Raw genomic sequence first — 23524 nt, 5'->3', positions numbered from 1 at the left:
AAATTGAATAATTTTAACTGTACGAGTCTCAGTTTAATGTTTCTCTTTTGTCTGCTTAATATAATTCATTTTTCTCTGAACTTTCTTTTTGAATTATGGAAATATATTTTTCATTATAATACTCTAATAAATTATTTAAAAAAAATACATTCCTTATATAAGAAAAAATTATTATTGTTGACTTATTCATGACACTAATGATATTCGTTTATAACTTACTTATTTACTTTTATACGACAATTCGAGCCTAATTTATGAGATTATAATGTGTAGGTTGCCGGCAGTCTTTCCTAATGACAAATTTCAACAAATTTCACTCTTGTTTTTTTTTAATCAAATATAAAAAAATGACATGATGTAGATGCATTAAATGCGAATTCTGAAAATGCATTAATTTTATCAGTGAGATAAAGCTGGAGGAGGTTGCACGCGATGCAAAAAAATACAGTATATTCCCTGTAGTCCTGCTCTTTAGAACTGTTGTACACTGTGAAAAAGCTGCAGATCAAATTACGATACAAAGTACTGACACTTAGGGTGCATTATCCGTACAATCAATTTTTACCGTAAAATATTAAACCGTACTTTTTGCAGTGATATTTATTCAATTAGAGTGATTCAGTGATGTTACAGTAAATATTACTATAAAAATCACGGTATATCAGATTTTTGCTTCGAGACATGTTCCAGTAAAAATGAATTTTACTGTAAAAAGTACCAGTTGCCTAAGTACCGGTACATTTTACAGTAATTTGATTAGAAATTTTTTACAGTGTACTGCAGTGCGTTCTTGAATGATCAAACTGATTGTTACGTCAAGGATAAAGTGCAGCTATTTTAATTTTTGTTTTGTTAAATGTAGCGTCTGAAATTTCCGAGCTCTTCCATTTAACTTCCCATAGAATGCCAGTGATGCAAATAATTTTGAAATTAGACGATTTTTCCTAATCCACGGGACTTGGTCAACGATGTTTAAATTAATATTTGGCTTATAGTGGAGGTCATGTTTAAATCCTCGTCGTGCAAAGTTTCCTGACGAAATTGGAGAGTTTATACGTTTGTTATTTAGAAGAAAAAAAAGCAATGGTTAAGCTATATTAAGAGTTTGTATTGTGAGCAGCCAAAAATAAATGTTGATAAGGTACAGCAACTATCTAAGAATTTCCTCTCAATTTCAACAAAAGATTCTTTCTATAATTTACTGAAATTTCTCGTAGTAGGTATATCATAGCTTTACCTTTGTTCTTCAAGAATTCTGGTTCTTTCATCATCAAGTTTAAACATTCACTACTAAAATTATGATATTTGTTTACAAAATCTTACGATTCCATACAAGTGAATATTTTTTGCCCGTGATTTAATTGTTATAATTAATAACCGTTTCTTCAATCCCATGAGGAAAGAAAGCATGAAAGAGCTTTAACTACAACTGTTTCTTAATGCATATTAACAAATAATAATTAAAATGCATACAAAACAAATGCAGTCAATATTATGATGATTAATTTAGCAAAAGAAATAAAATGTTGTTGGATTGTGCGTAAACTTTTCTAGCTTTAAGTTATTCTGATCTACAATTTTTTGTTTCTAAGTGAACTTTTAACCATTTGAGAGTTATTTCTGACGTTTTCCAAACTAACAGCTGCAGGCTACCTCATGATAAAACCTGTTTCACCCATGTAATTAAATTAGAAACTACTTTTGTTGCAAGAAAATTTTCATCCAATTGTGCTCAGAGGGTCAACAATTGGAATGTTTCCGTATATAAATTTAAAGAGTGTCATAAAACATTGAAGTCCTGATCACAGGCCTCTTGCAATTATCGATAAAAAAAAGTTCCTAACAGTATTTTTTCTCATAGCATAACTGTGCTCAAAGTAAAGCAAAGTTAGTTGAATAAAAAACATTCACCAGGGAATAACTTTTGCTCTAATGATCGGATCTTCACGTTCTAGGACTCAATCGTAATGGTTCGAGGGGTTAACTTCAAATATGATAAATAATTAGGGCTGGCGATATTTTAAGTTGCAAAATCAGAAGCACAAACTTAGTTTCTCTAAACAAACATACCTGTTTTTTTAATGGATTGAATTTTCCGACCCCCCAAAATATAGGAGATAGCCGCAATCTAGTACATATGGTCCCAATTGTTCGGTCAGGAGAGAGTTTGGATCCCTTAATGTTAGTTTTACTTTATCCGTATTTCGACATACCTCGGGAGCTTTTTGAAGCTAACTGAAAATTTTTTACATACAATTATAAAGATAATTCCATGCAAAATATAACTTTCATTAAATATTTATTATTTTTTATTATTTTAACTAATAATAGCTGAAAAAAGCTTGTATTGTAAGGAATGCAATTTGATATTTCATTTTATAGACTATAATTTTACATAGCATAGTTTGTACGAAATCGGTCGAATTGTTCCTGAGAAATCAATTCTTTCTTAATGAATCCCACTAATTTTAAACATGTGACTACGAAACCTTCAACATTATATCTCACAAATTTCAGATAGGGTAAACCAACCAGTGAAGGAACATTTCATGTATATTGATTAACAATAAGATTTTGAAAGTTTTTCTTTATATTTATTGGTAACAATAGCTTACTGCCAAGCAATAGGAAGTGATCTAACAATGTATTGGATTACCTGGTCACATAGTGTTCTCTGGAAAAAATTTTGAATTTGCTATCTGTGCAACACCTCGTTTCTTTGATAAAATTATAAGGTGAGTGTTTGTATTTATCTGCTTAAAGTGGAATTAATTGTATGTAGTAGTTTTATTTTTCTCATTGAGAAAAAGAAAATTTAATATATAGTTATTGAAGTTAAGTTTTATTTATTTTAAGCATCATAGCATAAGCAAGTACTGAGATAAGGGGTGTTCATTTACTGGATTACCAAATGATGAAAAACCAGTGGAGACACAAGCGTTCCTTTACTGGTTTCTTTTCTAAGTTAATGAAAACGAAAGAAAAACTTTAATTTTTTTGTACCTTTAGTGATGTTATGCATCAAACTATGTTAAAAATACAAAAAACAACTTATAACCAGTGAAGGAACAGGCATGTTCCTTTACTGTGCATAGATTTCCCAGTGAATGAACAGTATGTGTTAACCAGTTTCCGCTCATCGTCATAGTTATAGGGCAATTCATTTTTACCATTATAAATAAAGCTATTCAATGTTTCGCCTATTCTTTTTCTACCCCCTGAAGAGTAATGGTTTCACACTAATTACTTAAACCAGTTTGCACCAGATGGAAGCATTCTTCTGCCATCTGCAGACACGTAAACTTAGCCATTTTCATGATTTTTTCTTGCTGAATTTAATTGTAATCGTACGAAAAGGTTTTTAAGGTAAGTTTAAATATTTTTTCAGAATTTATATTTCAGATATTCTATTAACAGATATCTTATAACGTTTTAAAATTATTTTTACTTTTATTAGTTTTAATTACAAATTTAAACTACTGTCCTAAAAATAGGACGCTGGGCGGATTCATTAAATTTTCTGATATTTAGTTTATTTCATAGATGCTCAGAATGTCACGGAAAAAAGTTTTTAACACTGCCGAGGAAGCTGTATAATGCCTATTTTCGGAGGAATTAGAGTCCGAAATGATTGCTTTGCCACCTGGAGTGAATGAATTAACAGATGAAGAAAGTTTTGATGGCACTGAAACTCTTGACTCATCTGTAACTATGATGATCATAGGGAGAAAGATTTATCAAACAAAAGTAAAAAGTGAAGTTGCTCGGAATCAGGATCAAATACACGTAAGAAAGGTAAAAAAGAGTTAATAGCAGATTGGAAAAAAGTTCCGCCAAATTATAATTTTTCTGATAAAAGTCATGCTTCAAAAATAAACTATGAAAAAGCTGTAAGCACTTTGGAGGGTCTATCGCCTGTAGAAGTTTTTGAAGAATTTTTGTCTGCGACATACTTGAAGCATATTTAAACAGAAACAGAAAAATATGCCAAGCAATGGAAAAACGAACCAGATTTTTCCTAACAACTGAAGAATAAAAAACATTTATCGGTTTTTTGATTTTCTCTGGATATCATACACTATCGTGACTATTGGTCAGATGAAGAAGATTTAATGGTTCCTATAGCAAAAAACTCAATGACTAGAAACAGATACTTAGTAAAGAAAACCTAAGTCCCAAACAAATGACAGAAATTTGAAAATTAATTTCAGAAATGAACGCTCATTTTCCGAAATGGGGAATTTTTGACAAGCATCTATCTATTGATGAAATTATAATTCGATATTACGGTCATTATTACTTCAAGCAATACATTAAAGGTAAACCCATAAGGTTTGGGTATAAGATTAGGGCATTATGTGGGATCAATGGCTACTGCTATAATTTTGATTTGTATTGCGGCAAAGAAGTTGCCGATGCTGCTTCTACCGTGGTTCTTTCAGAAGAGCCCTTGGGAACCCAGTTACTGATCCCAATAGTCATATAGTTTATTTTGATAATTTTTTAATTCCTATAATTTGTTAGTTGACCTAAGAAAGAGTGGATTTCGAGCAACAGGAACAATAAGAAATGACAGAATAGAGCATTGTCCCCTTGAAATTGATTCTACTTTCAAAAAGACCAGCCGTGGTTCACATGATTTCTACTTTGATGTGAAGAAAAAATTACTGCGATAAAATGGAATGATAACAAATGCGTTACACTTGCGACAAATGTTGACATAATTGAGCCACTAACATCTGTTTCAAGGCGTGAAAAGGGAAAAGCTGAAAAAAATAAAATCCAGCAGCCATGTCTTGTGAACAATTATAAAAAAACAGATTCAATCATGTAGAGCAACAAAACAGCAACAAAACAGAGCCAATCATGTAGATTATCATGATTGGTTCTAAGAGAAACATACCATAAAAATCCGTGGAAAAAAATGGCATTGAGAAATGTTTACCCGAATTGTAGACATGGCTGGTGTAAATACCAGCGTTATTTACAACACGGTAAATGCAGAAAAGAAAAGAGTATCAAGGAAATAAGGAGACATATAGCAATAGCCTATCTTAAAAAAGGCAACACTGGACAAAAACAAATCGGTAGACCAAGTTATAGAATTTCATCTCGAGTGTAGGTAGTAGACACTGTTAGACGTGATGGAGTTGGCCATATAATTGGTAAAAGAGAAAAACAAAGACGATGTCAGATGCAAAATTGTTCGAGAAAATCTTTTACATTTTGCATGAAATGTAATGTAACTCTATGTACAAAATTTTTCCAAATAACCATAAATGTGTGAATATGTTTAAACTTTATAAAGAATGTCAAATTTATTTGTGTTTCATTTTATTTTGCATTAAATATTAAAGTTCAGTTGTTTGTGAACAGAAACGTGATCAAGTAACTAAAAACAAAGGAGAAGTACTAATTGTTCAAAAACTTCCATATCCGCCCAGCGTCCTATTTATAGGACAGTAATTATGTAATTATCTCGGATCCTGAATAAATGATGTGGAGTTTAATTGCATATTATATTTAATTTAAGTGTTTAGAACATAATTTTAGAAGTTTTTAACAAAATTTCAATTTTAAATTAAGTAGGGCGTTAACGGGTTAATATGCTTACACTTTACTTTTCAATTCATGATTACAAAAAAAAGTTAACATTTTCCAAGTATTTGTATGTCATAATTTCAAGAGTAGGCTTGTTTTTAGATATTTGTATGGCACATAAATTCATAAAGAGCATTAAAAAATAAACAAAATTAAGTGTTCCTTTACTGGGAAATTTTGTGTTCCTTCACTGGTAAGAACTGTTCCTTCACTTGGTCTTCTTACTACTTGTTAATTGAACCTCCAAAACTTTAAAACAATATTATATAAGTTCTCTATAATTTTTTTACATAATTTGCAATTAGTAACAAATATGTTGACACTGTCATTTAACTAGAATTACGAATTCTGAAATTATTATGATATTTTAAAAGGCAAGCGAAGCTTAAGTGTTTCTTCCCTGGTTAGTTTACCCTACCTTCTATATTTTAGAGGTCAAAAATCTGAATTAATTGGAAAAAAAGTTACATTTGTTCCGAGAATTACGTTTTTGTGTCTAATTTCGTAGCTTAAAATATCGTCTGCACTAATTACTAAGCATATTTGAGGTCACCCTTTTGCACCACTACGATTTAGCCTTTGAAGGTGAGGATCTGATCATTGGATCAAAACTTATTCACTGTGAACTGCTTTTTTAGCTAAGCAATTAAGCTGAGTGAAAAATTATCGATGGGATCAAATTTATCCATAATTACTAGAGGCATGTGCTCAGTATTTACAAATTTTATGACACACTAATCGTGAAGATCCAATTATTAGATCAAAATTTATTCCGGGTTGTACGCTTTTCATTTTGCACACTTTGCATTTACTATTTATCTACAGTTCTCGTGATCTAATTCTATGCATTACCTACAAGTAAAAACATTTTTGGTAAAGTTGCCACATTGTCTGTAATATTTCCTGTTTTTAAAAACAGAAGAAAATATTTCGGTTGGCAATAATCAAAATAAACGGTATTTAAATCATTCATTTGGAAATGTTTTCGTTTATATGGCAAAAGTTTACCGGAAATTCTGCTCAAAATTATAGTTTTCCTTACCACAAATTTAGTAAAAAATACAAAACTGAAAAGTCAGTTTAGCTGAGTGAAGATAAAGTACCAAAAAGAAAAGAAAACCCACATTAACCATCTCAACCAATTTTTACCAGTTGTGAACATAGGTTTTTATGCGATGCTCTAAACTATTTTAATAAAATTACCAAATTCTTCCTTCCTTATCCAATTTTATCGCAAATTATAAAACCATATTTAACAGTTAATTTTACCAAAAATCCATAAAAGTTCATCGGTAAAATTACCAAGCCTCTTGGTGTTCCCATAGAGTCAGAACTTTTACCATATTTAACTTAGTTTTGACCAAACATTTTTCCCAGTGTAAGAAATACAAGTATACCTATATTTTCCTGAGTAAATAATTTCATTTTTTCATAAGTTTAAATCCAAATTCAGTCTGTGAGAGATTTATCATTCATTTTTTTATTTGTATTTTTAAGTAATTATTATTTTATAAATAATATTTTTTGCTTCTTAATCTAAAAAGAATTAAGCATAAAAAACCAGACATATTTTAAGTACTCATATTGTAATATGTCTCAAGTTGCCTCAAACGCAGCCAATGGCAGTTTTAAAGACAGATGAAGATTTAGTTTGATTGTGCCTAATTTGTTTCCATTGCTGTTGGGATTTTCCGATATACAATGAGATACCTGCAAGCGACTTTAGTGTGGGTATCTCTATCCTGATTGGTTCTGGGAACGTGGCATTGTGTACTTTAGCACCCTGTCGGTGAGCTTTTAAATCTGGAAATAGCTCAAAATGCACATTTACGAAAATAGACACCACTTAAAATGCGTGTTTACAAAAATGAATATAGCTCGAATTGTGCATTTGCGAAAGTGGACATGATTCAAAATGCGTGTTTACAAAAATGGACTGAGATATTTCTAAAAACGGACATAGCTTGAAACGAGCGTTAAAAAATGGTCACAGCATTTGATTCTGTCATTTTATTTCAGAGTTGGGCATCAATTGCAGTACTCAATTACACCTGTATTGATTGCATCTGTACTTTTCATGTAATCGATTGATTGTCATCACAATTACAGGTAATTATGATTAAAAGTAATCATAATCTCTGATTACGTATGGTCATAATTAATTGCAATTACATTAAGATTCAAGAGGATAATCTCCAATATGCTAATTAATTAGTGCAAACGATACTCTAAGTAACGAAATCATACACAAAAAAGTACTCAAAAAAAGTACAGTACAAAAAAGTACTTTAAATAAGCATACCGTTTTGTTTCTGACAGATTTGTCCCCCAAATTATAGGTAGCAGCCGCAATCTATGAAATATGGCCCAATTAATTGAGCAAGAGAGCGGTCCAAAGATTCGACCAATCTTACTATAGTTACTATACTTTTGGTGTATACTATCTCACCAACGAACTGTTCTTTCCATTCTATTTCGAGTAAGCCAAGCCCATCAAATATCAATTCACTTAAATGAGACATTCTATATTCTTTCACAAATATAATTTTACAAAGATTTCTATCCTCTCAGTATATATTTCTTACTTAACACAAAGAACGACGTGAAGTCATGTAGAACATAAATAAACTAGTTATGCATCGCAGTTGCCAGGCACACAAAGAAAAATTATGTTATGGTTACAATAACATGCATAAACAAATAATAAGTAAAAGTAAGTAAAAGACGAAAGCGAAAAAGAATTATATTTCAACAAATTCGATGTGCAATACGGTGCTATATTTAATTAACTTTACGTTAATTAGCATTCTAACTAATGAGGAGAAACTTAGCTCAACTTTAAGCCATTTTTTCTTTCAAACGATCAGCTGGAATGACGTCATAGATCACATGTGTGGGTATCCGTGATCTCAATTAGTTGCACATGTCTTAGTTAGTTATGCTTTTCTGCTGGCTTAAGAAATCATGTAATTAATTACTTGTTTTATGCGGTTAAAATTATTAGCAGAAAATTTATTTGAATTTTTTAATGCTTGAGTGTTGCTAATTTGCAATTTTTGAATGCTTGAATATGTTTAATATATTAGCATTTTAGCTATTCGATTAAAATCAATTCTATTCATTTCCATCAATTTTCATTAACAGTAATGGTATTTACTTATAGAAGTTGGTTTATTGAGATAATAAAATTTTAATCAATCAATTGAAAAAGTCATTATCTTTATTTCCTGTAAATTCTATTCTTGTAAATAGAATCACATTATTGAAAAAAACATGCATGAAAAAAACTATTATTTCTGAAATTCAGCTACTTGACATAAACGCTGTTATTGTTACAACATCAATTCAATGAAAAATGTTTTTTTTATTTAGTAATTCAAGAATTTTTTTAATTTAAAAGAATTATGCCAGCTCATTGAAAAATATTTCAATATACTTGAAGAAAACTTCCATTTTAATAAGTTCAGCTCATTTAATTTCTTTTTTGCAAATTTAATGAAGATAACAAGAAAATTTAGTTTTCGTTTATGATTACTTAAAACTATTGTTTTTATCTCCAGATTAAACTTTAAAACCTCTTTTTTTATACTAGTTGTTATACTAGTATTTATAGTATCAAGTAATATCACTCCAGAGTTCTTTTTTTATCATCCTTAGCATATTTATAAATCGAACACTATTTAAGTTAGGCTAGATGTCAATTTTACTTCGTTATTCAACAATTAAGTATATTTTATAATTATTTTTTTAAATCTTCTCTTCATTAGGGCAATTTCCTCGAAGGCAATGATTCTAAAAGTAAGTGTCGATAATTTTTTTAATTCATGCATCGTCCAATTTCATTCTTGATAGTAGACTGAAAATTGAAATACTAATTAATATATATGAGGATTTAACGGTTATAATTTAAAACACACTAAAAGTTTTTCCCAAAAAGTTTGAAAGTGTAAAGAAAAAGTAAACTTTCCATACTCCGAGAAAAGAGATATATAATCAATTTACTAAAACTTCTATACGTTGTATATAAAATATTTAAAATTCTTATTATTATGAAAATCAGCGCATCCTAAAATTGCACATCCAAGTATTTTATGTTTTCCTTAACATGTACTATTTAGTTTAGTATAATAATGCCAAAATACTTCAAATTTTTTGCCATTACATTACTCATCTTCCATATTAATAACTATGTAAATGTGATATAGTTTATAAACTAAGAATTCTAGCAAAATGAAATATTGTTCGTTCATACCTTGCAATTAAAATATTTATTTTTTTAGTATGAAAATTTACACATCATAAAAGAATTACGAATTTTCCGCTGTTATTAATATAAAATATCATATCTAATGGAATAATACCGAAATGCTTTGAAACTAGTTTGAAGTGAATTGAATAATTAGGTTTGAAGCAATTAAATAAAGTTTATAAACTATAATTTCTGAAATAAAAGCAATTGTTCGTTCATAGCTTGTAATCATATAATTTTTTTTATGCGAAAATTCACGCATTATAAAAGTATTACGAATTTTCTGCTGTTATCAACATAAAGTTTCTTATCAAATAGAATAATGGCAAAATATTTTAAAATTAGTCGGAAATAAATTCAATAATTAGATTTCAAACAATAAGATACAGTTTATGAATACGAATTCTAATAAAATTAACTATTGTTGTGATAAAAATATCATTACACACTACAAAGCCGATACAAAGTACCAGTAATTTGGGTGCATCTTCCGTAACATCCATCTCAATCTCAAAATCCACTTTTCCCTTAAAATTTTCCGTTAATAATAAAAATTAAAATATAATTACTTTGATTTTTACGATAACAATGATTTAACTAGAGTGATTCAGTGAATTTACGGTAATTATTACAATACAGATATCAGTAGATCAGATTTTTTGCTCCGCAACAAGCTTCGGTAAAATAGATTTAACGGTAAAAAGCATGCCTTTAACTTTTTACCGTAATTTGATCCGGGTTTTTATTAAAACACAGCTCTATTTCAACAAAATTGCATCAGATTACGCAACACTTAAATATCAACTATCACATATTATTTGTCGAGAGATGCTCTTCTTTTATACTTGCTTACATTTTTTTTCTTTCAAACAAAAATTCAAACCAAAACTGACCCCATAATCAACGGTGCGTGGAGACTTTCACTCTTTGAATTGATTTCCTTATTTTTAATTCGGATTTTCTTCCGGTTGGGATTCTTCCGATTGTGACATACATATCCTTTGTTTTAAACAGAATAAAACGTTCACGTTCTCTAAGTAAAGATAAAAGATATATATTATTTTCTGCATTGTTGTCTAAAAATGCATTTTAATGAGACCTTCTTCATACTGCACTTGAATGTAGAAACCTACTTTTTGCTGTAAAAAAAGTGTTTTTTCTGTTGACCTTCAGTTATATTATTAAGAACTGGTACAATCAGAATTAAAAAAAAAACTGTTTCAATGCGTAAAACTACAAAAAGGAAGTTTTCGTTAGCATATCAAATTGAATACATAGTATTTATTCTCATAAGTCTCTCAGTTTTGACAAACAAGAGCGTTCCAGATAAAATGTTCATTTTCAGCTTTATTGGTAAAATTATGTTAAATTTACTTAAATTATCTATATATAAGACGTAGCCACGTGTGTTCGTGTGTGTTCTTGGTACTTCATATCTTACATATTCTGTGAAAGGTCAAATTTGAGTTATATCATAGAGAATTATCCTTGACTCTCGAAAATGTTTGCTCTAATTTTTATGTCATGAATCCTTGACCAGAAGCATCCTGAATACAAATATCGTTCAAATATTTGTTATTTTTCACAAACTCTTTTAACTAATTTATATGATAAAAAGACATTCTTTGTTTATGCGTGATTTTGTACACATGATTCCTATAGAATTATATTTTAAACGAAATAAGTTTGACCAGGCTAGCAGCTTAGGGAATTTTTTAATATTTTCGCTTAAATTCACCAGTTATTGAAAAAGGCTCTTCAAAATTATTCAACTTTTCTTATCGATCCAAAATTATAATTATCAAATTTTTAAAAATATTTTGTACTATCTTCCTTTAAAACAAATTTGAGACTATGTTTATTAAATTTTGATTGGTGGTAATAATGATAGAATAATGTTTGTGCATCAAGATTTCAAATCTTTTCTCATAATTACAGAAATTTAAAATTTTAAGATATATTGTTGATGTTTTTTTATTGAATGTTTATTATGTTATTTTCATTTATATTTAAAATCAGTTTTATTTTTTGAAAAGTATCTTAAGTTTTAAATTTTAACTTCAAATGGCAATGTTTTTGAATTCAAAGAACTTTTTTCGAAATAATTTAGAAGTGACAGTTTTTGAACATGGATTCAGTAGTTAAAAAGATATCAGTGATGGTTATTTTATTATGGGTTTGATAGAAAAAGTCAATTCCCTTTTTCTTGGAGGAAGGAAGAGTTTTAACTATCTCAGAGACTTTAAAAAGTTATATCTCTGTTTCTAACGTAGTTCAAGAGTTACGATATACGGAAAACAATCTGTGAGCTGAGGATTAAGAATTAATCAAAAGAAACATCAATGTGCTCGTACACTTCACTTGGAATTATAGGCAAGGGACTCTTATTAGATGGAATATCAAAATTGAAAGGCATGCATTCGTTTTTATAGCTTTTAAAATTAAACTTAAGTGCTCAAAATATTAATTATAAATAAAACTAATGCTAAGTGACCATGTATTCTATAAAATAATTAGCTGTCAATAAGTATGATAATTAGACTCGGCGCTTTTATTAAGCTACTTATACTATAATATGCCAACCAAAGGGTTTTTTTTCTTCTTATAAAGCGTTAGTTTTATTGATGAGAAGTATATTTTCAGTAGAAAATTTTTAAAGAACTAAAATTAAAAAATAGATCAATAATTTTCTCAACTTAGTTGGTTTGGCAACAAGGTTTGACAGAAGTGTTGCCAAGAGATGTAACCGATTCTGATATCTTTCTCCTGGTGGTTTTAAAATTGCTTGTCATTACTATATAAATACGCTTGATTCAGAGAATCTTTTAAAAGGGAAATTCGAAATAAACCTTTCACAAAAAATCGTATGATATAAAGTACAAGAGAAGAAGTTTATCTACTTTTCAAAATATCTATAACACTACTAATGAAGTTTAAACATAACTAATGCTAGGCGATGTAATGGAATTTAAATAGCGTGATATATTGTAATTAAATATCAATATTGATGATATTTTGCGGAATTTTCTAAGTTAACTAACTCCGATATCTTGTTCTCTACTCTAATACACTTATTTAGAACTGTGACGGCTCATAGGATAGAGCTCCCAATGAGGTGACCCGGGTTTGAATCCCATCAATGGCTGGTCAATACGAATTCCGCATCCAACTTGCACCGACCACAGTGCTGACGTAAACTATCCTCAGTAGTAGACGGATTATGGGTTAGAGTCCTCTAGTTATAAGGCTAACCATGGGAGGTTTTCCTGCCTCCTCTCCATGCAACTCAAATGATGGTTTGTCTTGCCTCCACGAAAGTAAAATTTCTACCAATACTTTACCAAGGAGTTCCCTTGTCTTCTGAATTGGGTTCAAAATTACAAGGCTAAGGAGTTGAACATTAGTAGTCACAAACCCAAAAAATTTTCTCAGCTGTTATGTGACAGTTATAATATGGAATTATAAAATAAAATGCTATGAAGTTGAGTAGAGAGTAACCGCAAATTCAAAATTGGGTCAACTGTTCAACAACAATTATAATATATAAAACGGAAAATAAATGATTCAGGATCGTTTTAAAATTGCTTGTTATTACTTTCAAGCTACGCTTGATTCAGAGACTCTAATGAGAGAAAAATAAGAAATAAACATTTCACAGAGTTTCATATAAAGAGAAATACATAAAAAGTTGCTTATTTACTTTTCCAAATGTCCACAACACTTCTAATAAAGTTTAAAAATAACTGAGGATAAATATATCTAAAGAGTAAAGTATAGTGTCAGGATGAAGTGATTATTAGAAAAGTTAGATACATTAGGCACTTTGAAGTAGGGTATTTTTTGGGTGGGGGAAATAAGAGGACTAAATATTTCCTTAATTTTGATGAAATTCGTTGCCTTGAAGATGTTACTATATAGTCATTTCGTCATTTTGACGAAATTTTTGCTTAGGGCATACGCCCGGAAACAATTTCGTCAAAAACGTAGAAAGTTTCCTGAGGTTTGATTTTCAATTTTTAAAGTGTAAAGCACAGTTTTTACGAAAAATGAAATCATTTTACTTATAGTTGAAAAAAAGTGCTGATATAGAGGATTTTTGTAAGATAAAAATCTAATCATATTTTGATACAAATTTGATTAAGTTCTGTTCATTGGTCAACGTAATTTAAATTAGATACCATTTTTCTTCGTGTGGTCAAGCACTTTTATCAAAAATAAATCTGACTGCACAAGTATATAATAAAATCAGCTTTCAAAAAGTAAAATATTCAAAATCTAAAAACGTACTATTTAAATTTTAAGATTAACCTTACTCAAAAGTATAACTTTCGAAGAAATTCGTTCAATATTTCGAATCCTATTACAGATTTTAGATCTTTCCTGTAACTAACCGGTAAAAAAATAATTTATTCCACGCGTCTTCATACATTAATAAACCGGTATTTACTTCTTTTTTGTTCATCAAGAGTTAGCTTTTTAAAACATCATTTATGTATTTGCTTCTATTTTGATTCCGTAACAGTTTTTCAAGTTTTAATATTTTTTATTCTTAAGTTTTACTCCGCAAATTGAAATTAAGTGTTTTTTTTTTTCTTTTCTGGTTATTTATTATGGATAAATTTCTAAAATGATTTTAATTTAATTTTTTTAAAAAAAATACTATTAGGTCTAGCCCCTACTTTGCTCCATTCACTAATCCCCGGAATCGTTTTTTATTCATCATTTCTCTATTTTTCTTAATTGTCGGTAATTTAAAAAAAATATATATCATTCATATAGTAAGCTAGATAACTGTCTTAATCTAATTTCATGTAAAAACATTTTGTATTTATATTAATTATAATGAAATGAACGATTAGATAAATTTAAAAAATAGTCAACTTATGGAGACAAAATTTAAATTTTAAAATTCAGAATTTATATGACATTAAAGGGTAATTTAACTCGTAAGATATATGACGATATTATAACACTTTTTGAACAGTATTGTATTTATATTGTTTTTAAATATTTGTGAAAGATATAATATAAATATTAAGATATTATGTCTAGTAACATTTAATCTCTTATTCTCACTTATTTTTATGTTACTTTCAAAATCAAAGCAAGTGCGAGCAAACGAAGTGGAGATATTGATAAAGACAAATAAAATTTTCGACAACCCTAGTTAAATAATTAATATTTTAAACAAAAAAAAATTACCAAAAACCCCTTAAAATTACAATAATTTTAAATCAAATTGGAATATCGAATTTTTTTTAAAAAAAAAACTCTCTTTAAGTTCATAAATTGAAAAACCCCTTCCAACTAGTCAAACTTCCAACTCTTCAGTTACATTCCTGTGGGCTACAGAGAATCTTTACTACAACTTTAACAATTAATAATTCTCAAGCGTTTCAGTTCCATTGTGCATTCACTACATTTGCTTCGATAAGGGTACTCTTCATAATTTCAAGTTCCTAAGTCGCATTGTTTTTGTCCAGCAAAACAAAATTTAATTCAAAGTTACATTATCTTTCGTTAAATTAGGGAATATATCATGTCATCTTCGAACAAGCTTATCATTTTGATTATGCGTACGAAGTTTAACAATCTAAAGTCACTACTTTGATTTTAGTTTTTATTTTCTTTCGTTTTTAGTGTTCATGTATCTTGATAAATACTATTTTTATTATGGAACTCATTAAATAAAAATTGTTTAATTTGTTTGTTTAATTTTTAAAAAAAATCTTTAGGCTTTTCAAATTTTGACAAAAAAATTACTTTATATAATCTTTTTCCTCCTTATAATTTCAATTATCGCTATCCATGACACAATCTTAGAAAAGCAAAACTATTGTTTAATAGACTAATTTCACAGTTATGAACTTGATATTCATTCCGATTATCTTGATAAACAGTATCAGCTTAGAAGATGAGATAAAACTATTCTTCAAAATAAACTTCCTTTTTGCAAAGAAAATCAACTAAGAGAAAGATTTGAAAGAAAAAAAACCCACTCGAAGTGAGGAAATATTGTTCTTGGTCAGCGATACATCATATTATCTGACACAGAAACGTACAGAAGACAATATGATTAGATTAAAGAAGGAAAAAATAGCGATCTTTCGTTAAAAAACGAAACGGAAAGCATAACAAGGCCATTACTTCTTGGGCAAAATGAAGCTATCGCTTTACAGGCTCAGCCACCGGCCCAGGTATTAAGGGAAGGTCGTTTTGCCTCTTGACCTTCACTTCTCTTACTTTTGTCGTTCCGACCAGAATTGAGAAGGCTGTTTATTGCTGCACTTTGCAAGCGGCTGATGGAACACTTCTTCATTTGATCGCATTGTTTGTGGATCCCTTAGTAGGTTGCTTGGAGACAGATTAATAGGACTTCATCTGGACATTAATACGATGGTTCGTGTGGCTTTGATATGTGTCTCAATCGTTGTTGTATTTTCGCTCCTCATAGATTTTTGTGCATCAGCAAGGCCCAACAAAAATCAATCTAGTCAAGCTTATTTTCCAGAATATCCACCTTCTTCTTTAAATGAAGAAGCGGTCGAGGATACTGGAGAACTTAAGACATTCCATGATGTTGAGCTTAAAATGAAATCTCTTATTGACGATGTCATTAAGAAAGTGTTGCCTTTTGTGATAAGGGCAAGTGCTGATATTCGCCTTTCAGGGAGATGCATGGCCAGTATTCTTAAATTGGTTATGGGGATGCAGAAGTTACAAGAGTGGGCCATAAGAAGTAAGTGAAAGTTATTTGATCACAGACTGTAAATTAAGTATCATCAAATCTGAGGATTTAAAAATTATTGAATTTAAACTATTTAAATTAGTTAATTTTTTAAAAAAAGTGTGAATAAATGTGTTTATTTTAAATATAAAAAGTAATCAATTAAAGGCAAAAGCAATCAATCAAGGTTTGGACACATTTTTTTAAATGTTTCCATTATTTTGACATTTTTGTGCTATTGTAACATATAATAAATGAAATAATATAATTATATCATGTTTTTAACTGCCCTGCAGTCGCTGCAGGCCTTCACCTCTTAAACTACCCCACAGAAGAGGATTTGTATTCTTTTAATGCCATAGAAATAACAAAAACTATTCAAGCACACCATGAAATATGATTCAATAGAGGATACGACACCAACCAACCAATAATATAATTGAGATTCTTTAAAAAAATTTAACATTTAAAATATTTTTATTTTTTAATGTAACTTTAAAAAGTCATATGCTTCATTGTTATAAATTTCTCATATATTTACGATGAAATTTGATTTCTGAAACTTCTTCTATTAATCTCTGAAACAAAATTTTTTAATTTTTCTAAAATGAGAGTCGCAATTGTTTTTATTTTTATTTATTTAAAAAAAAAGAAAGCAAAATTTATTTTTTTTTACAATTTTCAAAGACAAGTTAAAAGGAAATTGAAATATATATATTCAAAATTTCAAGCAGTATGTTTAGTTTTATAAATGCATAGTTATTAGTTAGAAGAGCCCTGAAAATATTATCATGATATGAAAATTCTTTAAAATTTCGGAAAAGAATAGCAAATGGAAACGGATAGTAGTTCAGTTTGGAGAAAATTTGAAACCGTTTGTTCACTTGTGTTGAATTAATAATAAACGTAAGTAATAAATAAGTAATGAATAAATAAGTAATAAATAAATAAGTAATAAATAAATAAGTAATAAATAAATAAGTAATAAATAAATAAGTAATAAATAAATAATTATTAAAGACGTAATTTTTTATTATTTGTAAAGAAATCAATTGCATAATTTTTAATGAGAAAAATCTCTCAATATTAAAGATATTTGTATCACATATTCACCTAAAATTTATGAAAAATAGTGAAAAAGTCCTGTCTTAACCTAGCTAGCTACCTTGATCCATATCTATAATTTCGGTATAGTCAAAACGAACCTCTAAAAACTAACCTCTATATCATTCTAATATTCTTATACTGAAAACGTTTTTTCATAATTTATACTAAAAATCGCCCCAGTTCAAAGTAAAAGAAAAGTATCCTTATAAAGATTGTTTTATTATTTTTAAGTACATTTATCACTTAAATATAATTCTTTCAACATCATTTTGTGTTTGAAAATTTATCTCATGTATTTTAAGTCTGTTACATGTTCAAAAATATATACAAAAATTATAAATACTTATTTCATTTAGTTAATCATACATGAAACCTAGTTTCTTTTACCAACGCTGCAAGTAATGTAAAAGTGAGCAAATATATATTTTTTTAATTTGACCATGCAAAAAGGCTTTAATAGAGTTAATAATAAATGCTCGGTGATTAATAAAACTTTATTATAAATTTTAAATTTAAAAGCTGCTCATAAATAAGAGTACTATTAATTGTTAATTGTTTTTCAATTATATCTGTAGGAATAATTTTTGAATAAGACATAAATTTATTCACCAGCTCATAAAAATCCATAATTTTATGAAATAAATAAACAAAGCAATAATTTTTTTTCTACGGTAAATTAAAAAAAATCTGTATTATTCTTAACTGATTTTTTTATGAGAAATATATTTTTTTTTCAGTAGAATATAGTTATTGTTCCACAGGGTATTAAATGATATTTTACTATTAAACATAATAATCAGTTTCAAAACATTAATTTCTTTTTCCCCTTTTTCACACCGCTTGAAATTTAATCGCTATTATTAACAACCTTAATAAATACGATCTGAAATAAAAGGGGTTCACATCAAATAGACGGCATCAATTTGTCCTAAAGTAAATGTTAGGTACGATGTAAAAAATTCTGTATCATACTAATTTACAATATTTTTAAAATTTTCTCCAATCTTAAAAAAATGTAAGAGTTGGACCCGCCTGCAAATTACTTATTTTTAAACTGGATTGGGATAATATGGTTCAACTTGAGTCTGCTTTTGATCCATTTTATAGCCTCGTTAAAATAAATATATTGCTATTGTGCTGCTTTTCTATTTCCTCCGGAAATGTGAAATAACATTGTCATATTCGGTTTAAACGTTTAACCAAACTCTCTAATAATTTTTTGTCTAAAATTATGGTAAAAAAACCGGTAACAGTCTGTCCATCCAATTAACCGTGAAGGTAACTTACGGTAAGGAATATTTCTTACTTTTACGGTTTTGAAACCATCTACAACTAGTATGGTTAAACCATGAATACGAAACTATGCGATTTTTTCACTATTTACAACTAGCAATGTTTCACGACCGTGAAAACAAAATTTAACTACACATTAGAGGTAGTTTAGCAGCTTTTATGGTGCTGATATCTATGCGTGCGAATGAGAGTATCGTAATTAGCCCAGGGAAGCAGATTGGGGAGTGCAGGACGCTGAAAACTCTTCAAGTATTGAATGGAAGGGAGGAAATATTGTGGTGATTGATTCGAACACCCTTTCTCGATCATGAGATTGACAGATTTGCCTTCTCGGCTATAATATGCACCTATCTGAAAGGAATTAAGTAGCTTCATTAAGTGGACCTAGTTGGTGCCATCTTATGCCATCAAATGCCATCTTATTTATGGTCATTTGATTGCTTTATTTGAATATGGTAGAAAAAAACAATAAAATAGATTGCTTTCTAACCATTTTATCCGAGAAATATCGAGCAGTGTAAGTCATTACATTATAAAAATAGTTTATAATCTATATTTAAAAACTCTGAATAGTACTCCTTCCCAAAAATTTCCTTTGCGGTTTAAATTTTTAGTAAACCTTTTATTTCTAAAATCTACCTTAAAAATCAGCTAATCTAGAAAAAAAAATGCATCTACATCTTTAGCAAAATTCGTTGAAATGCATTATTTGTTTTAAGTTTTCATTACGTTGAATATAGATAAATCAATAGAGTGTAGGAATCAGCTCATATTAAGAACAATAATATTGGCTGCGTAGTTGAATGAAAATTCGAGAAGTTTTGTAGAGAAATTTTTAATGAAAGCCTTTTTATTTTTTATGTTAAATAATGTTTTATATTATAATGACTATGTCATCCTAGGCAAAATAAGAAAATTTTGCTGCTGTCTGATGGAAGTAATTTCAACAAGAAGTTACTTTTCTAAAATATTTGGCCACTTTATCAAAAATCTAGATCTTTAAACTATTAAGAAGAATGTAGATAATGTTGAATGTAATAAAGCATTTATTTTAAGGCATTTCTCAAAATATGGTAAATATTACTAGGTTAATTTTTAAATTTCTAAAAAGAAAAAAAATTAAAAAACAAGCGTAAAATATTTCCATATTGATTAAAAAATGATAAAATGCACATGGGGTGTATTTTTGTCTAAACAAATGGCTATTGGGTGTTCATTTTTCAACCGCTAATTGTTTGAGTCGGCTGGTGACAGATAGAGACCACTAATTTTGCCCCTATACCATTTCAAGGGCTAATAAAAGCATAAAAGATGATGAATTATTAAAGCATAAGGTACTAATTTTAGGTGTAGCAATGTTTTTTGTATTTCAACTAAATAATGTTTATAAATTTTTAAGCAGATAGAAAAAAACCAGCATTAAAAATGTAATTAATGTTACCTTTTTGTGAACGAATAAAAAGAAAGAGGGTACTAATTAAAGGAACACTTTCTCTTACTTTTTATGAATGATTTTTTAAAAGTAAATAAAAAATGCCTCCGTTGATAAAAGGAATAAACTAAATGTGTTTATAAACGTAAAATCATTATGAACATATATTAGAATCAAACAGATCAACCAACAGCATGCATAATAATTCGATGTAAAATATTGAAAATTTGTTTTCCTAAATTAAAAATTTGTAAAAGAAAAAAAAACCTTGATATAAAGCCTAAGTTCATTTGATTATAAATAAGAAACCTGGAATTACTGGAATGTACGTTATTTCGCTTCAACTACTTAATTAAATCGAAAATAAATTATTGATAATTTTATTATTTTGAGTGGTAATTTCATTTTTAAATAGCGTTGTTATCAACTGAAAAAGACAAATGATGATTGTGTTTCATATAATGCTATTGCTTATGATTATTTTTGACATTTTAAGAACATAGCGCTTGGGTTCTAACTAAGACAGTTGACAATGAATTTGAGAACAAGTTATCTTCGTATGCAATTATGTCTATTGTCTCGAAAGATTGATGGAACAGTTGAGACAAATATTTACGTTAAGAGTATTTATTTATATTACGTATATATTAATACTTACTTTTCTTGGCGTAATGTAATCATGCGTACCAGGCTCGGCATGATTAAAATCACATAATTTAAATCATGATTTAATTCAAGATTTAAATTACTTTATTATTTGAATCAAAGAAATCATTTATTTAAATCAAATGTGATTTATTTTTAAAAAATGTCATTTATTTAAGCCGTTTAAACTTTTTTTAAAAAGTAATCGAGTTTAAAACAATTTTATATACTATAATAAATAGTAATACACTAAGGATATAATTGTAAAAAAATCTGATTTCATTGATAATGAAGATTTTATGCAAACAAATAAATAAAAAGAGCTGTACGTTGATTAATACATTTTATAACAGATTGAAAAATTAAAAAGACAGAGTTAAAAGCTTAATAAAGTAAAAATTAATAAAAGGTCCATACGAGTAGCTAGAAAATTTAAATCTTTTAAATTATAATTTTACATTAGCTTGTATGTAAAGTAATTTGCCAGTAATAAATCTATTTCAGTTTTGGCAATTTAACATATGTTTATCTAAATGCAAGGGCTTTTAAAACTTTTTAACCCCTAGCTAAATACTTGTTCTCTGTACGAGTAAAAAAAAATGATAAATCAATGCTGCAAAACAATAAATCAATGCTGTAAATCAATGCTTGCCGGTGGTCTTACTTTATTAGATCAAACAAAACACGTTTTTTGTAGTTTATCCCATCAAAATACCACATACTGATAATTTATACAGTGATTTAATCTGGAATTCTTTACAGTGCACACTTTGTTTCAAACTTAGAAATTACATTCTAAATAAAGCAGTTAACAATGGTATTTGAAACATGTTTTCTGAGAAAGTTTTATTATATAGCTATTTATTTCTGGTATATCGAAAGTGTAGTGTTCAGTTTAGCTAAATGTTTCCATAAAAGTTGCAGCAAAATTTATGCTTTCATTACTTGATGCTGAGTAAAGTCTGTATCCTCTTTTTTTAAGAATACTACATTAATACTTTCATAATGTATTTGAAAAAAGCTGACAGTGAATTTTTTTTTTCAAATATCGTATTTACATTTGGAAAACTTAAACTAAACTCAGTGGCGCGACAGCCCATAGAGTGCCAAGGCCTACTGTGCCCATCTCAGTTTTCTTGACGTTGGGCTCTGGGGTGCAGGAGCAGATGCTCCGGTTAGGTGGTCATTACAACGCGAAACACCCAATCCTTAGCTCTCAAGCATGCTTAGTACTCAATTATCGACCCACTGAAGGAAGAAAAAAGCTGTGTCAACGTTGCCCGGCATGAGGATCGATCCCAGGACCTGTGCCACGGGAGCGCGAAGCGCTACCACTCAGCCACCGGGCGTCTTTGGAAAACTTATTCTGCGATCAAATTTTGATGATATTATTGTTCATTATTTATCTAGACTTTTTTTAAGCTCGAACTCATATTAATATATATAATAAATGAATTATAAATGAATATATAAATGAATATTATTTACGTTCAAACTCTTATCTTATTAACTTAGATAATTGCTAGTGAATCTGAAAACTTGTTTTATTACAATTCAATTATTTCTATTGTTACTAAAGCTTAATCTTTAATTCAGAATCAAGTTTGATAAAAGAAAAGTAATTATTCTCCGTAGAATACAGTATTAATATTTTCATAATTTGGTGATCGTTCTTCAAATGTCATGCTTGAAATAGGAAAACGTAAGAGATCAATTTATTTTGATAATACTATCATTCATGATTATTTTTAACTTTTAATGAAGTGTCAGTTTTTTTTTTCAAGTTAAGAAGCTAGTAATGAAGGTGAAAACTTATTTTCTTAGTATATGAATTTTATTTTTCTTAATATGTGAATTATATTTATAATAGAAAATTTGAAGTTTGCGGAAAAAAAATTAATTATAATAGATACTAAACTATAATAGTGGAGTATAATAGTAAACTATAATACGAATAAATAAAGAGAACATTTTGTATCATGTACAAAAATGTGTTTTTGCGTAGAAAGAAAGATTTCGAAACTGACGTCGAAAAAACACTTATAACTAATGAAAAAATAGAAGAAATAGAACAATTTGTGATTCCATGACAGAGTGGTTAAAGGCATTTTAATTAGTTTACAATTTAGGCTTTTATTAACTAAAGAACCTCAAATTTCCTAACAAATTGTTTGTTAAAAAATAATATGTTAAATAACTACTGCAATATCCAAATATTACCCCTATCGGATTTTTTCTCATGGAAACATATGAAAAATTATTAAAGAATAGTTCATACCAAACCATTAACTGTTCGGAAGATTCGATTAAAAAATTTTATTCTGAGTTTCCCTTTTAATGGGCAATCCACAATTATGTGCCGTTTGTACAATAGAGATTACTTAGAGCAATTTATCTCGAGTTTTCTGAGTTTTCATATCTTAAAGTGATTCAGAAGCATTTACTTCAGTTCTGTTTAATTTTCTAGCAA

At 28.6% G+C, this 23524-nt stretch overlaps 1 protein-coding gene across 1 annotated transcript in view; it reads left to right on the top strand.

Annotated features, from left to right (window-relative positions):
* The first annotated feature begins 15992 nt into the window (after window positions 1-15992).
* Window positions 15993-23524, top strand: part of LOC107437202 (nose resistant to fluoxetine protein 6) — a 68519-nt gene continuing 60987 nt past the window's right edge. The window contains exon 1 of the mRNA XM_016049124.4: window positions 15993-16589. Coding sequence (XP_015904610.2) covers window positions 16247-16589 — 343 coding nt within the window. The 5' untranslated portion in view covers window positions 15993-16246. The remainder of the gene's footprint in view (window positions 16590-23524) is intronic.

Source organism: Parasteatoda tepidariorum, chromosome 1 (assembly GCF_982258835.1).
Source record: "Parasteatoda tepidariorum strain Cologne lab strain chromosome 1, Ptep-v5.0, whole genome shotgun sequence".
NCBI classification, from domain to species: Eukaryota; Metazoa; Arthropoda; class Arachnida; order Araneae; family Theridiidae; genus Parasteatoda; species Parasteatoda tepidariorum.
The sequence above is the reverse complement of the archived record's forward strand: the minus strand, read 5'-3'. Positions and strand labels throughout refer to the sequence as shown.